We start from the raw sequence: 16,219 nt of genomic DNA on the forward strand, positions 1-16,219 counted from the left end.
TCAGCACAATTGCCGAATGGTTGGCAGTTTGGGACCCGTCCTGCATGGGAGACTTGTTCAAGAAATAGCCCAGCAAGTTGGGAGTCTCACTCAATGCTCTCATTGCTCGGATGAATTAATGAAACTGCTCATGGTGTGCAAATATGGGGTTCGGTCCAGAATCGATTCGAAAAGCGCAGCTTAAATCTTGATCCATTAAAGTTGAGACAAGACCCAAGGGCTAACGTTTAGAGGTCTTCATTATCCCATAGATTCAAACCTATCCAGTTTGCGCTTCGGAGACTCGGTCACCCCGGCATTGCAAGGAACCGTCGTAATTCCTTGTTTTTGTATGCTACACAGCCTAGTTGCGGGCATCTGCCTCTGAAGATCAATATGGTGCGGTTGGCACTGTGAGTGTCCGCGCGTATTAGACGTCGCTGGTCGTGTACATCCCCTCAGACATATCACTGGGATGAAGACATACAGAGTTCTCACGCGCCACAAACTAAGACCATGCTTCATATGACATGGTTGAGTCTCCAAATTACGGGTATGAGCTTGCCGCTTGTGGTTTGATTTGGATCCTGCCATATTGCAGCAATCTGAAGTCAGTAGACTGGCAAGTTTTATTGCACCATTCCGACGTGCATAAACTCAGGAGTAGATCCCGTGCCGAATTAGTCGCATGTTGCTTTGTTTGATCGCCGGGATAAAAAATGGCATGCATATCAAGGTAGCCCCGGAAGAAAGTGTCGCTGGATCTCATCATAAAAGCGTCTCATCTAAGCTGTAGAAGCTGTTGTCACAGTTAACTATTGTCTGCGGGAAGCATTCTGTCTATGGTCTCTTTATCCGACTAATGAACCAGAACTAGATGTTGGATGGCATGAAGGTCACTGAACCATGAGCTTGCTTCGTCTGAATGTCTCAATATCTCGGAATCTCTGCGGGGAAGGCATTTTGACCAGAACCAATTAGATTAGAATCAAGGGAGTAGTGAGGAGAAGGAAGAAGGAAGAGTCTGGGCTTTACTAGGGTAGTGTGGAAAATAGTTATCAGATGCCACCCACCAATAAAGAATATTTACTCACTCCACTTGCATAATTTTCATATCTAGGACAATAATAATACTACCGAGGCACTGACCTCGACTGTACAAAAAGTCTTAATCTATATGCGATTGACACCATCGCGATCCGCAATGATGTGCGTCTCCGACGCTGTCGCAACAACATCCCAGCATTGAACCTTTCAGCTCTAGCAAATCACCGGCATAATGCATTGCATGATGTATGTTCCCCTCGCGATGGCGTGCAGTGCATCCGGGTATCTATAATTATGCCGATGTTGCTGTACGACTTTGGCCGTGTCTTTGACTTTGCATTATTGATTATCGCAATCAAGGCAATATGGCCGCAGTTGACGGCTTTACTATCCCCATCCAGCCTTTTTCCAATGGACATGGGCAGGATTACAGCCCGCCGATTAACCTCGGCCCCAAGGAGAAAGTGACCGTCGAGGTCAAAAGCACACCCACCTCCGGGCCTATACCCACTCCCGAGTCGAAACCGGCTCCGGATTCCAAGCCAGATTTCCAGCTGGAAGAGCATCCTATCGACGAAGTAAAGCCCATTAAGGTGGGTGTCATTGGTGCGGGGTTGACAGGTGTCACCGCTGGTGCGCTGTTACCAGCCAAGGTACCGGGTTTGGATTTGCGCATTTACGATAAGAATGCGGATGTGGTACGCTCATTTACTACTGTGGATGGCCCGTAACAGTGACTGATTATGACAGGGCGGAACTTGGTTTGAAAATACATATCCCGGGGTTCGATGTGATGTCCCCGCACATGTGTATCAGTCTGGATTTGCGCCGAATACGCAATGGACTGAGGAGTTTGCGCAAGGCCATGAGATCCGAGACTACTGGAAGGGTGTTGCGCATAAGTACAACGTCTACCAGTATCTGCGATTACAGCAACAGGTAGAAAGCGCTGAATGGATTCCTGAAAAGGCGAAGTGGAAAGTCACTTTGCAGGATTTAACCAATTCCAAGGTGAATTTTCCTTAATTCACTCCCGGCTGGCGTGATACTTACAGTGGCAGACCTATGTCGAAGAACTTGACATTGTAATCAGCGCCATCGGCCACTTCAACGCCTGGAAATTCCCTGACTACCCCGGAATCAACGAGTACAAAGGAACCCTCTTCCACTCCTCCAACTGGGACCACAACGTCGACCTAAAAGACAAACGAGTCGCCCTGATCGGCAACGGCGCATCAGGCCTCCAAGTCCTCCCATCTGTCCAACCAATTGCCGCGCATGTCGACCACTACGCCCGAAACCGCACCTGGATCGCAGACTCCTTTGGCGTAGTCGGCGTCCGCCGATTAGAGCCAAATATCTTCCCAGAAGAACAACGCGAGTCCTTCAAAGACCCGCAAACCTACCTAGAATACCGCCGCGGAGTCGAAAAGGGCTACTTCCAGCGCTTCGGGGCTATCTTCAAAGACTCCCCAGAGAACCAAGAACAGCGCGACCAATGGAGCGAGCTCATGCTAAAACGGGTCTCCGATAAACCAGACCTATCCGACAAAATCATTCCAGACTTCCCACCAAGCTGCCGCCGTCCTACCCCGGGCCCCGGATATCTCGAAGCCCTAACCAAAGAGAACGTCTCATACATCCAGACCCCAATTGAACGATTCACAGAAACAGGCATCATAACCAAGGACGGCAAATCCCGCGACGTAGACGTGGTCATCTGCTCCACCGGCGCAAACAGAGACCACGCACCCCCCTTCCCCATCACCGCCAACGGCTACAACCTCCAAACAGACTGGCAACACTCTGGCCACTGGGGCTTCCCTTACACATACCTGGGCGTGGCAACACCGCACTTCCCGAACCTCCTCTGGCTCGGAGGCCCCTATTCCAGTGGACACAGCGGGACCGTCCCCAACGCAGTCGAGAACCAAGTCACCTACATCGCAAAGGTGCTCCGCAAAGTGCGCGGGCAGGGGATCCGCACCATAGTACCCTCCAAAGCCGCGGCGGATGACTTTGTGCAATACTGCGATGCGTTCTACCCGCGCACCGTGTGGTCTGCGAACTGTTCATCTTGGTATAACGGTGGACGACCCGGGGGGCGGGTTCACGGGTTATTCCCGGGCAGTGCAACGCTTTCGAATATCGTGCGACGGGACCCGAGATGGGAAGACTTTGAGTATACGTATGACAATGGGAGTGGGAATCGATTTGCGTGGTTTGGAAATGGATGGTCGAAGCGGGAGTTGGAGGCGAAGCAAGGCGAGGAGGTGGAGTTGACGCCGCATTTGCGGTTGCCGGAGGAGATTGACTTGAGGGTGCATTTGGAGGGGTGGTGGGATGTTTAGTTAGTTTTTACTTTTATACTGAATGGACTCAATGGCTTCATTTCTCGTGGAAAGAGCAGATATCGAAGAAATAACGACGTATGGAAAGACAATTATCGCAGGTTACTTCACGTGAAGAAGTGATGTTTCTTCAGTCAACGGAAGCTAGGCCCTTACAATGGATCATATATCTGGTATAATTTTATTCAATTATAGCAAAGATCAATCTGTCGTAATCTCACGCCATCACATCCCTGTTGCACGTATAGATAGGGTAAAGTACCGTTGCGGAGTATATAACCCGCAAGCACATCTCCAACCACAAAAGCAGTGACTGAAAATAACCAGAAAAAAGCACATCCAAATACAGGAACAGGAACAGGAACAGAAACAAACAAACCACCAAAATGAAATCCCTAATCCTCAACGCCTTCGCAATGCAAAGCCCCTCCCACCTAAACCCCGGCCTAACCCGCTACCCCAAAGACCGCGGCCGCTCCTATAAAGACCTCTCGCACTGGATCGAGCTCGCCAAAAAGCTCGAAGCCGCCAAATTCCACGCCATCTTCTTTGCAGACGTCCTCGGCCCCTACGACGTCTACAAGGGACCGCAGAACACAGACCCCATTGTTCCCGCGGGCGCGCAGTTCCCGATTAATGATCCGCTGTATGCGGTGCCGGCGATGGCGGCTGCGACAAGCAGTATTAGTTTTGGGATTACGGCGTCGACGACGTATGAGAATCCGTATATGTTGGCGAGGAAATTTAGTACGGTTGATCATTTGAGTGGGGGACGGGTGGGGTGGAATATTGTTACGAGTTATTTGGACTCCGCGGCGAGGAATTTCGGGCTGAATACGCAGATCGAGCATGATGAGCGGTATCGCATTGCGGATGAGTATTTGAATGTTGCGTATAAGCTCTGGGAAGGCTCGTGGAGGGATGAGCCCTACCTCTCTGACCCCGCGGAGGGGTATGCGGACCCTAAAGCCGTGAGACGCATCGATCACAAGGGGAAGTACTTCAACATCCCCGGTCCGCATCTGTGTGAGCCGAGTCCGCAGCGGACACCATTCATATTGCAGGCCGGTACTTCGACGGCTGGGAAAGCCTTCGCAGCCACCCACGCGGAAGCTATTTTCCTCCACGCGCAGACACCCGAGCTCGTCCGGCCATCAGTCGACAGCATCCGCTCGCAAGCCGCAGCAGCTGGCCGCAAACCCGAAGACATCAAGATCATTGCAGGTATACTAGTCATCGTCGCCGAAACCGACGAAGCCGCGCGCGCCAAGTTCGAGAACCTAGCCTCCTATGGCGACCGTGAAGGCGCCCTGGGCCTTTTCGGCGGGTGGTCCGGCTACGATCTGTCGACGTACACGGACGACCAAGACTTCCGCTTTGTTGAGGCCCCCGCCGTCCGATCCATGGTGAACCACTGGGCCAGCACAGTGCCAGGCTCCAACGGGAAGAAATGGGATAAGCGGACTATCGCGGAGTATCTGGTGTTGGGTGGGAACGGGGCGAAGATTATCGGGAGTACGAAGACTGTTGCGGATGAGTTGGCGAGGTGGGTTGAGGTGGGTGATGTGGATGGGTTTAATTTTAGTTATGCGAGTGTGCCGGAGACGTTTGAGGATATTATTGAGTTTTTGGTGCCGGAGTTGAGGAGGCGCGGGATGTTTTGGGATGATTATAAGGTGCCTGGGGGTACATTTAGGGAGAATGTTTATGGGGAGGAGGGGAGGAAGAGACTTCCCGGGGAGCATCCAGGGTCGAAGTATGTGTGGAGGAAGGATGAGGAGGTTCCTGCATACGCACTGAAGAATTGACCTATATATACGTGATATGATACTCAGTAGGGAAAAAAAAAAAAAAAAAAAAATCTATACGCTCGTTATCATTATCTACATGCAATTTTAAACAGAAAAAAACATAAACAAATCAATCCAAGTTAACAACCACCCGCTTACCCCCTACACTCCCACTACGCAACAACTCTAACGCAGCATTAATCCCCCCAAGACCACCTTGCGCCTGCACAATATCCGGCAAGTTCAACAACTTGCTCTGCATCAACCCCTCCAGCCAGCAAACCATCTGCTCCCCGACGGCCGGTGACGAGTGGAACAACTTCACAGGAATGTTATGGTACTTAATGTTTTCCAACTGCTCCTTGGGCAGACCCGCGTAGCCGAGCAAGTGCGCCCGCTCCGAGTTCGCAAGCGTGCGCTGCAGGAGTGTAGCGGTCTCCCGGCCGACAATGTCGATGGCGTAGCGGAGATTGTTGTTAGTAACGCCCTGGATGATTTGCACGGCGCGCTCGGGGTCCTGTCGGTCGACGAGGAGGTCTGCGCCGAGTTCGAGGAGTTTGGCGCCGTGACGGGCGACGTCGGCGACGCAGATGACGCGGAGGCCGGCGAGTTTGGCAAGTTGGAGAGTGATGAAGCCCGTTGTGGTGGAGGCTGCGATTATTAGTATACATATGTATTCCTACGCGATTGGGAGGGGGGTGGGGAAAGCAAGCATACCGCCCCAGATAGCCAACCAGTCGCCCTTCCTAATGCGATCCGCATCCTCAGATGCAGAGAAGCACTCCCCCCGCACATCCACCGGGATCTCATTCTCATCCACCCCCTTCAATGTGTTGATAAGGTCGGGCCCGGGCAGGGCATCGATCGCGGACAGGTCCAAGCCCAACGACACACCCAGTGACAGCACAGCGGCCACAAATGCCACGCCCAGCGAAGCGGCAGCCTGGGAGCAGGTGGCGGAGGGGATACGGGCGGCGTTGGAGGCAGTGGTGATGGCGTATTCCTGGAACGCTGCTTTACGAATGTCGCGGTAGTCTGTGGAGGGGACGAGGACGAGATCGCCGGTACGGACGCGCCCCGAGGGGTCAAAACCGCGGACAACAATGCCGGTCAAGTCACGGCCATTGATCCAGGGGAGCGATGGGAGGCCGAAGTTGAATGCACTATGCGTCGTTAGTGCTACATCGTCACTGTCGCAGGGGAACTGAGAACGTACGGGCCCTTCCAGTCGACGGGATTGAGGCCAATTGCAACGACCTTGACGAGGATTTCGCCATCTTTCAGAATTGCTGGCACGAGGTGGTCGGTGACAAGGGTATAGGGTTGCTGGGCGGCATGAATCAAAAGGGCTCTTTGACGGTCCAGAATGGGCGAGGATTGAAGGGATTCTTGTTTCTCTTGGATTACAACCGGGGGGGTTTCGAGTTGAACGTAGGCATCGGGGGAGGGGGGGTTCATAGTCTTGGTGGTGGTGGTGGTGGTGGTCGTCGCGGTGGCCATGGCTGTAGTAGTGGTATCTCTCGGCGAATGATGCTTGGGCAAATGCGATTATCTACAATAACAATGAAATATAGAGCAAAAAAAAAAAAAAAAAAAAAAAAAAGGTATATACAGAGGGAGGGAATGCGACGAGTAGAGGTAAAGGAATTGGAAAAGTTTTATAGAAAGTGAGGCAGATAATCGGAGGAGGAAAAAAAAAAAAAAAAAAAAAAAAAAGCCCCTCTTTAAAGCGTGGAAGATTCGATCCATTCAAAAGTTCCATTAATCCTTTTCGATGGCTTCACCGCGGGGGCCCATTGCGTGACAGATTTACTGTGTCATAGATACTTTCTACCGATACTTATTTGCCTATTCAGAAATATGATGCAATTGCTCTATTCTTCTTCTTTTCTGCTTCTTTTTTATACGTTCCTATATAGTACTTTGTACAAGTATGCAAGCTGTATGCAGGGGTAATGCCCTAGCCACTCCATTTCTCATAATATCATGTATTATTAATAATACCTCTGATTAAGATAGTCGGATCCGAAACCGGCCGAATTCGCCACTAGCCAGGGGTACGGCCCACAAGCCCGTTGATTGGTCGGGTCTTCTCCTGTTTCCATGGGTTCCAGAATTCTTCTGGAATGTTTCTAGCGCGGTTTGGGGCCGTTGAACAGGGAACACTCGTTTGTCTGTGTACTCTCGGCTCTGTTAGTTTCGGAGGGACTTGCTGCGGTACTTTGTTTGTTTGTACTTTTAGAGTATATACATAGTAGTCGTACGTGTCGTGTCTACAGAGTACGGATACACTGACTCAGACGGTAGAATACATAGTATTGCAGCACATACCAACTCCTGTACAGGTCCTCCTATGGGGTTATGGAGACTGCAATTACGTTGACATCATACAGCGCAAAACAGAAACAAAAACATTCTAGAAGACTGCAACTGCCGAATTAATGGGCAGAGTCGATCAATCTGCCGTATTGCGTGTTGCTGCCAGGTACGCCAGGTACGTACCAAAATATGGATGCCACTATCCATTTCCATGTGGAGCGTATCGAAGATCGAACTACGATCATAACGGTGAGATTATTATTATTATTATTATTATTATTATTATTATGATTTATTTTAGCCCGGAGTACTTGGCCATACTCCGTACAGAGTAAATGCTATACGGAATAAGGAGTAGTGCGTAGGAGAAAAGAGCAAGTGGAGTCGGGAGAATGGAAAGTGTTCTGGAAGATTCAATTTCATTTCAATTATTGAAGCAGAGCGCGATATCTGGTTCTGCGTGGACAAGTATGGAGTATGGGCTATATTGATGGTCTGTTTCAGTATCCTCTTAAGGTACTCTTACTCTACGGAAGCAACTATCGACGAGATCGGTAGATGTGCCGGTATCCTGCATATTAGCGTACGCGTGCTGTACTTTGCATCGACAGCATCATGATCATGCCACTCTATAGCAGCTTTACTATGCTGCTATCACAGTTCGGACATTTAATTGATAGCCTCATACAGTAAGCGCAGTCCGTAGATAAGTACACCACGTGGCAACTGGCGGTCTAGGAGTTTCCCCTCTCGCCCCACTCCTGACCGTCTTTTAGTTTCATCTCGTATTTTACCATACGTTATCATACGGTGGATGGGGCATCTGTACGCTGCCCGAATAGGCAGTAGATTTATATTGTATGAGTACGGAGTACGGAGTATGGTGTGTACATACTCGGTATTGAGCGCTGACGATATCAAAGGATGGAATTGTTTGCGTGTGATTTGGACAGGTCAGATATGCCTAGTCTTGTAGGACAGAATGGATTTCTCTGTGTGACCATACAGAGTAGGTATGAGTATGGGTACGGACAATCCCTGTCAGTCTCGCGTGGCAGCAGGGATTATGGCATTCGGTATGGAGTCGGGGATCCTCATCGGCATTATATTTGGTATTATCCAACGATATCCATTCTCTACATATCGTCGTCTGTACTGAGTACCCTGTAGATAGTAGTACCGAGTGCTGGAGAGAGTGCATATGAGGATCGACTGACCGCCACATGGCCTCACCGCTCCTGAAAAACCCCACTTGGCGCTAATCACCGCCATCCATCGCTTAAAGCATGCAAGAAAGCGAGAACCTTAACAATTATGACAACATGGAGTACGGACTAACTTGGCAGATGATATGGAGTTGAGCCTCATCGGACTAGCCCGCCCGTTGACTTTGGAATGTATGGATACCTACGAAACATGTACACAGCTTGTATTTGGAAACGCGATACTAGGTGATGTATATCGCGGGCCACGCGGTTGCTGCAGAAAACCTGTCAGATACAGAAGAGTATGGGTGCTCCACGTGGGTGCACGTGGGTTTCTTGGCTGCCTTTTATTTTTCCTAGCAATTTCACCAAGGTACTCCATACTGGGAAAGCTGTATATAGGTTATTTTATATGCAGATAAACTGTTTTCTTTCTATAGGCAGAGATTTACCACGTGGGATATTCACCTGGAAAGCCAATTCTTTGAGCAAAAGAAAAAGTAAATACTTGTACCGGAGCAAACACATACTATGTATGCGCTAGTACGGTAACATCCATTTATGGTAAGAGTCTCTGGCCGACTCGGGTATCTCGACCGATGATTGGCTGAATAAAAGGATCACCGCAGCCCGTGACTCAAACATTTGGTCCCAGACGTGCTTAAAGAGGCAGGTAGTTTCCATGGTCCGTTGGCCTTCTTTTCTCACTATTTCCCTCCGGAATCGGGGTTGACCGGTTTGTCTCCAGCTGGAACCATGGTTCACTTGTGTTCTTTCATTATTCCAGCAGTTTTCAAGGGGGCTCTAGGGGATTTCTTTCAGAACGGTGTCGTTATCTGTACCAGTAGTACTCTGTACCGGGGGGGGGTTTCCTTGTACAGGGTAAAGTGATATGATGTGACAGGATCGTTACAATACGGTAATACTGCCGATCTCGAAACTCTCCCGGCGCCTCAGCCGCCGATCATCCGACGTGGTACACATACAAGTAGTACCTAACAGGGATAACATACATGGTTTAGAATAAAAGTGCTAGTATTAGTATCATATACCATCAATTCAAAAATATAAAAAAAAAAAAAAAAAATACATATAGAACGTTGAATATATACAGAGGATACAGTGTTGTAAGTGTAGATCACCACGTTGTTGGCGCATGAAACCATCCGCGTGCCCAGTGGACCCGATGATGACAGCCGGTTCTGCACTGTTTGATTAATCTTACCGTATTCAATACCACAACATGACTCGTGCTATACTGTTGTTGGCTAGAGTCCACTCGGTATTACCATACGAGACGCTTCCCCATTTTATTATCTTCTCTTTCTCTCACTCAATCATTCACTCACCTTTTTTGTGTCTGTCTGTCTCTCTCTCCCTTCCGCTGTCTTTTTTTGTAATTTTTTTTTTCTCCCCTTCCCTTTTTCTCCCCTCATCTCCCACCATCTCGCTTGTTCTTCTTTTCTTCCTTTTTTTTTTTTTTTTTTTTTTTTTTTTTTTTTTCTTTTTTTTCTCTGGCTGATTCTTCAATGCCAACCATATCTTCAACTTCTTCCCCCGACATCACTTCTCCTCCTTCCTCTCATACTCATCAACCTTCATCGTCGTCGTCGTCGTCTTCTACTTCCTCTACCTCTACCTTTACCTCCGCTGCGACTATTCAGGCCCCGGAAACTACAACAACTACTACTACCACGACTACTACAGAGTCTACTACTGAACCCACTACAGAACTTACAGAGCCTACAGAGCCTGCTCCTACAGACAGCCGTCCTTCCTCTCAATCCTCGACTGCCTCATCGCTGTCTACTCCAACAGCCTCTGTCACAGTCCCTCCGCAGTCGGCTTCCCCCACTTCCTCCACTGCCGACACCGCCAGCGTCACTACTGCTGCCACGAACAACATACCCAACACCTCCGCCGACTCCGGTAGTACAAACAACGACTACTTCACCTACCCCTATAATAGAGAGAGCACCAGCACTCCCATCGGGTTCTCTGGTTCCGTCGTTGGTTCTGTTTCCCGTCGCAATCGTCGTTCACTGGCTGCTTTTGCTCGTGAAAAGACTTCCTCCGCTCTCGCCAGTCTTTCCGCTATTGGTACCACCAATAACTCTACGCTCCATTCGTCCACTTCATCGGGAAGTCTGTCCAAGCATTCCCACAAACCGTCTCAGCTCAGTGGTGCTAGTGAGAGCATCTCTCCTTTCTCCGACGGGAGTTCGACCAGCCCCGATCAATTGAGCCCCGCACCCGCCGATTTCCCCGCCAGTTCCTCCGCGCCCACTGCCCAGCTTGACGGTGGTTCCTCGCAGAAAATGCATCAGACTTCTTCTAGATTGCTTCGGATGACCGAAGATGACCGGCCTTTCACCAAGGTATGTTTGCTTTTCTATTTTAGGCTCTTAAGTGAATGGTGCTAATAGGACTAGGATTTTATGGACCTTTTCTCGACCCTTATGGTCAGCTTAAAATTGGATACCCACCGCGTGCGATTCACCCGTTATGACCACTCCTTCACTGCCGAAGAAGCCATCAACAACTTGGGCTCGCTCAAGTTCTCCCAGTCGAACCGTATGCCGGATCCCAAAGATCCCTCCCGCATCGTGACCACCACCACGACCACCACCTTCTCCATGGCCAAAGAGATGGCCCGGTCGGTATGTCAGCGTTTTGTCGACGCCCGTTTCATCGAGGCCACCGATGGCAAAGCTCTGGCTATCTTCCCTCTGAAGGGTGCTCTGTTCCATCTCACCCCCAAGGGTATCAACATTCTCCAGCGTTTCTGCCAGCGCAACGGTATCACCGCACAGCATGTCATTGCAGTTTTGGAGTCGCCGCGGAATACCATGCAGCTGGTCAACTTGGAGCGTGACACGGAAAGCGACAAGCTGTCCTACGATCGGGCTACCATTGAAGTCATCTTCCGTCGCTTCGCCGGCCAGGACGGCCCCAACGTCAAGAGCAGCACTTCTAGCTCCGATTCAGACTCCCTCAGCGACTACTCCAACGGGATAGTTGGTGTTAAGATGGCCAAGGAGCGCAAGGTTAATGAAAAGACCCACCTGAATACTTTCACAGGCAAGGCTGCCGTCGACTGGCTCATGGACTGCTCGACCACCATTGAGCGCCGCGAAACCGTTCTGATTGCCGAACTGTTTGTCAAGTACGGTCTCATCACCATGATTCAAGATGACGAGGAGTTCCCTCAGGCTGAAGACTCGCTGGCCGTGTTCCAGCCTTCCAAGTACGCCATCTACGGTCTCACAGAGCGCGGTCAGCGGGTTTGTGGATGGCTCGCTCGCGATCGGGCCCGTGACACTCCTCCGATCTACGACGTTCGCAACTTGGCCGCCAAGGACTCGAACAATGCCCGTCTCCAACACATTCTCGGTGATGCCGCTCTGCGTCTGCTCTTCCGTGAATTCCTGCGTTACTCCTTGTGTGAAGAGAACCTTTCATTCTATCTCGATGTGTCGGAATTTACTGCCACCTACCGCAAGGCTGAGAACGCGGGCACCTTCCAGAGACCGGATGCCGTCCGTGAGACTCTGGCCGCCGCATATGGTGAGTTTCCTTATGTTTTTCTCTCCGTTGACAACCAGACTAACCGCAATAGGCTTGTACAACGCTTTCTTGGCCCCGGGTTCCCCTTGCGAGTTGAACATCGACCACGCTCTGCGCAATAGCCTTGCTAGCCGTATGACCAAGGCGGTTGGCGATGACGAATCGATGCTCAAGAGTCTTCAGGAAGTTGAGCAACTTTTTGAAATGGCTCAGACTTCCGTGTTCAAGTTGATGTCTAGTGTAAGTATTTCTGTACATTGATTGCCATGATCGGTTACTAATAAATATCCTATAGGACTCTGTTCCCAAGTTCTTGCGTGACCCCAAGTACACCAGTGTGCTTCAGGAGCACGATGTGGATTTGGGTATTACCCGATCCTACTCGCCCACTCAGTCTTCGATTCCGGAACGTTCCACCAGCCGTTCTGCGCGGTCATGAGTTCATGACTAGGTTGTGGCACTGGACAAAGATCATTCCTATGGTCGTTCAAACTTGCGGATACTTTGGCCGGTGCATCCCTAATGCACAGAGTTGGCCTATGGCGCCGCCCTTGCCAACTGACCCCACTGCTGCCCAAAAACACCAGCGCTGACGTCTCGACACGTCCTGAGCATGGATGGTGTTTTGAGGACACGATTTCATTTCCTCACCAAAATTTGATCATGTGATTGACATGATATTTCTCCCTTCTTTTTTAATCAGTCATCATGACACGAAAGCGGTTACGATCTATGGATCATGTGATAGAGATGGAACTGGGACATAATTTTCTTTTCTTTGTCAAAATTTCTTCTTATGTCTTATCCATTTCTTTGACGGGAACGGACGAGGCTGAATCCTGTGTTGAATGTCCTGAAGCATTAGAAGGGCGTTTTTGTTTATTGTTTTGCATGATTTCCTTTGTTTTCTTTGCATCTTTTCTTTTATGTTTCAGTTGTACTTTGAGATTCCGAGATTCCCAGAGTACATGCGTTTGTCTTGTGATTTGCATTTGCATTTTTTTCGTTCTGGATACAGCGTGTGTTATTTTTGCTCTTTAGCCAGGCAGTGTCTTGTCTCTCTGTCTGTCTTGTCTAGACTGAGACATCAGAATACAATGTTGATACAAAACTTGCTATACTTCATTGTAGACTTGTATAGACCTGTAGCTGTAGTTACCTGTAAAAAACTGTACCGCTTACCTCGGAGTAATGCTTGCCCACCCACCTAGGGTTGCCGAATCTGGAAGACATTTTCGTTACGTCACCAGTCCTTTGCCCCGGATGTCTCGCTTCTATAAATATTCTCTTGGTATTTTCTTCTTTTGTCTTCATAACAAAAACCATCATCATATCACTGGCTTTAGAGCAATTCATCCACAAGGCAACATGACCTACAACCTCACTGCCAAAGAAGCACAGCCGGCCCGCTGGCTGCACCTAAACGGCACTCCGGACCAGATCCTCGACCGATACTGCGTCAGCGAACTACTCAGAGGCTGGCCGGTGTACCGCGATGCCTCAGAATGGAAGAACTACCGCGCGTGCTTCGCAGACGATGCCTACGTGTTTAGCAGTACGCCACCTACCCACCCACTCACCCAGTTACCAAGCCATGAAAGATCACTAACTCAAGAGATAAAATAGCATGGAGCGGCGGCCTCCCCATCGACGACTTCATCCAAAGCTCCAAACAATCCCGCGCCAACGGCGACTTCGTCATGCACCGCGAAAACGGCATCCTCGTCGACCTAAACCCCAGCACAAACCGCGCAGTCGGCAAAATGAAAGCAACCATCAGCCAACGCTTCACCGACCCCGCCACAAAAATAGAATACGATGTTGACTGCGATGCCCGCTTTATCATGTGGTGCGTTAAGAAATCGCTTCCGCGGAGAGCCGGGAATCCGGTCCCCGGGACGGGTCTGGGTCCGCGTGCGATCTCGGGCGGTTGGAAGGTGCAGTACGTCAAGCTGTTTTATGAGAAGGACAAGGTTGTGCCTGTGGATGGGAAGAATGTGCCTGAGTTTTCGAGGGAGGAGTTGGAGAAGTTCCCGTATGGGTATCGGTATTTGGCGGCCGCGCAGGCGAGGGCTGGGAAGGAGATTTCGGCGGATATGCCGACGTTGGAGGATGGTGAGAGATTTTGGGAGATGTATCAGGCGATGGAGGAGTGGTTGAATGGGGAGGATGTTCCGAAGAGATTGGGAATTAGCAAGTAGACTTGTGTATACAGAGTAGATAGTGTGAATAGAGCTGGGCGGTCAGTCACGTGTCCGCCCTCTTTTCACCAGCTCCGACGCTGAATGTAGCAACACCTCCCAACCGCCCATCCTCAACTGCACAGCCGCGCTGCGCAGCTCTTTCTACTCTCCTTCCTATCAATTGCTTAAATTAAGAAGATACAATGGCAGACCCAACCCTCCAAGACCCCCTCCTGGCCCTCCGCCGCGCCATCGCCGCCAGCAGTCTCCCATCGCCAACAACCTCCCCCGACCCATCCGAAGAAGAACAGTCCAAGCACACCACCGAAGACCTAGCAACAGCAACACACCTCTACTTCCGCCAGCCAACCGCGCAGGCCTTACCGTTGACATCCGCGACGCGCTTCGTCTCCGCCTCATCAGACTCCGTAGTCGACCTACGCAGTATCTTCTTCGCGTGGCAGAAAAAGGATGTCGCGATCCCCGAGTACATTGCCTCTGCGCAGGAACTCAATGAAGCATTGAAGCAGAAACAAGGTGCTGGTGAGGGTGGTGAGGCGCAGGTGCAGAATCTGGTTTTCGTGGAGCGGTTGGATCTGATTACCTGGCTTGAGGGCGCGTCGGATGATAGTGAATATATCAAGCCGCTAGAAGGGGCTGCTGCTGCTGCTGCTGAGGCCGCGGCGGCTGCGGCGTCGGCGCATGCTCAGGCGCAGGCGTCAGCATCTGCTGATATCGCCTCGGGAGCGGCTGGGGGTGTCTCGTCGGTTCCTAGTGGTGGTGCTGGGGCACCGGCCCAGGCGCCTGCGGCTGCTGGTGCGCAGGGAGGAAGAGTACCGAAGCAAATTGATCCTCGCTTGCAGGAGATTTACAACGGGGAGCGGAAGATGGGAGATCGGAATAGTGTGTTGCGGGGGATCAAGCCTACGGTACGTCTGCCCTTACCCTCCTGTGCAGGGTGCAACTAACGATGACAGGACTTCTCGCACGTCCGCAAAACCGCCGAAACCTTCCTGGGCCGCAACCGCAGACCAGCCCCAGGAACCAGCACCAAGCCCCTCCCCGGCAACAAAACACCCCTCATCCCAACCCCCTCCTCAGGTCTCTCCCTGCCCAAGAAACACAGCGCCCACACAGACCCCATCATCCTCCTCTCCCCTTCCGCCTCCTCCCTAATCCGCATGACAAACGTCAAATCCTTCCTCCAAGACGGCGTCTTCATCCCCCCGGACCACCCAACCCTCTCCATGTCCACATCCCCCAACATCCTCGAAATCCAGCGCCCACTGCGCACAACCAACCCCTCCGACCCCTCTCGAACCTCCTCCACCTCTACATCCTCTAGTTCCTCCAAGATCAAATTCAAACTAGTCGACAGCACGGCCAACTTCCGCCCGGAGTACTGGAACCGTCTCGTCGCCGTCTTCACCACGGGCCAGACCTGGCAGTTCAAGTCGTACAAATGGTCCTCCCCGCCTGAGCTCTTCAAGCATGCAACGGGTGTTTATGTTGGTTGGAGGGGGGAGGAACCGCCCCGTGAAGTGAAGGGGTGGGGACGTGGTGTTGAGCGGTTTGCGGTTGAGCGGTGGGATGAGAAGGGTGGTGTGAATGGGGCTGGGAGGTGGAGGGATCGTGAGATTGTGGAGGGGATTTGGACGGCTATTGAGGAAGGTATGAAGTTGAGGGGATGGAGTGGGAAGTGACCCTTCTCTGGAATTAATTATTAGATTTTTGTTCTCGGGATCGTTCGTTCGTTGAGGCGGTGTTTGGGCGTTGTA

At 50.9% G+C, this 16,219-nt stretch overlaps 6 protein-coding genes across 6 annotated transcripts; 5 read left to right on the forward strand and 1 right to left on the reverse strand.

The window, feature by feature from the left end:
- Positions 1 to 1,391: 1,391 nt before the first annotated feature.
- ASPGLDRAFT_59376 (flavin-containing monooxygenase) lies at positions 1,392 to 3,530 on the forward strand (the record flags this gene model as incomplete). Its single annotated transcript, XM_022548373.1, has 3 exons — positions 1,392 to 1,724; positions 1,777 to 2,037; positions 2,088 to 3,530. The coding sequence occupies 3 exons, from the start codon at positions 1,392 to 1,394 to the stop codon at positions 3,375 to 3,377; spliced, it is 1,884 nt and encodes a 627-aa protein (XP_022399061.1). The 3' UTR covers positions 3,378 to 3,530.
- Positions 3,531 to 3,553: 23 nt separating this feature from the next.
- Positions 3,554 to 5,238, forward strand: ASPGLDRAFT_49144 (LLM class flavin-dependent oxidoreductase). Its single transcript, XM_022547043.1, has one exon. It carries the CDS (start codon positions 3,764 to 3,766, stop codon positions 5,183 to 5,185), a length of 1,422 nt encoding a protein of 473 aa, XP_022399062.1. The 5' UTR covers positions 3,554 to 3,763; the 3' UTR covers positions 5,186 to 5,238.
- Positions 5,239 to 5,297: 59 nt separating this feature from the next.
- On the reverse strand, positions 5,298 to 6,625 carry ASPGLDRAFT_130359 (zinc-binding alcohol dehydrogenase family protein; the record flags this gene model as incomplete). The annotated part of the gene is made up of 3 exons (XM_022540965.1): positions 5,298 to 5,818; positions 5,885 to 6,330; positions 6,384 to 6,625. The coding sequence occupies 3 exons, from the start codon at positions 6,623 to 6,625 to the stop codon at positions 5,298 to 5,300; spliced, it is 1,209 nt and encodes a 402-aa protein (XP_022399063.1).
- Positions 6,626 to 10,220: 3,595 nt separating this feature from the next.
- On the forward strand, positions 10,221 to 12,697 carry flbA (developmental regulator FlbA; the record flags this gene model as incomplete). Its single annotated transcript, XM_022549195.1, has 4 exons — positions 10,221 to 11,069; positions 11,124 to 12,258; positions 12,311 to 12,498; positions 12,554 to 12,697. 4 exons carry the CDS (start codon positions 10,221 to 10,223, stop codon positions 12,695 to 12,697), a joined length of 2,316 nt encoding a protein of 771 aa, XP_022399064.1.
- Positions 12,698 to 13,533: 836 nt separating this feature from the next.
- Positions 13,534 to 14,501, forward strand: ASPGLDRAFT_49149 (uncharacterized protein). The gene is made up of 2 exons (XM_022547044.1): positions 13,534 to 13,813; positions 13,885 to 14,501. Exons 1-2 carry the CDS (start codon positions 13,627 to 13,629, stop codon positions 14,457 to 14,459), a joined length of 762 nt encoding a protein of 253 aa, XP_022399065.1. The 5' UTR covers positions 13,534 to 13,626; the 3' UTR covers positions 14,460 to 14,501.
- Positions 14,502 to 14,644: 143 nt separating this feature from the next.
- Positions 14,645 to 16,144, forward strand: ASPGLDRAFT_37110 (CDC73 C-terminal domain-containing protein; the record flags this gene model as incomplete). The annotated part of the gene is made up of 2 exons (XM_022544779.1): positions 14,645 to 15,370; positions 15,419 to 16,144. 2 exons carry the CDS (start codon positions 14,645 to 14,647, stop codon positions 16,142 to 16,144), a joined length of 1,452 nt encoding a protein of 483 aa, XP_022399066.1.
- Positions 16,145 to 16,219: the final 75 nt, after the last annotated feature.

This window comes from Aspergillus glaucus (genome assembly GCF_001890805.1).
Source record: "Aspergillus glaucus CBS 516.65 unplaced genomic scaffold ASPGLscaffold_15, whole genome shotgun sequence".
NCBI classification, from domain to species: domain Eukaryota; kingdom Fungi; phylum Ascomycota; class Eurotiomycetes; order Eurotiales; family Aspergillaceae; genus Aspergillus; species Aspergillus glaucus.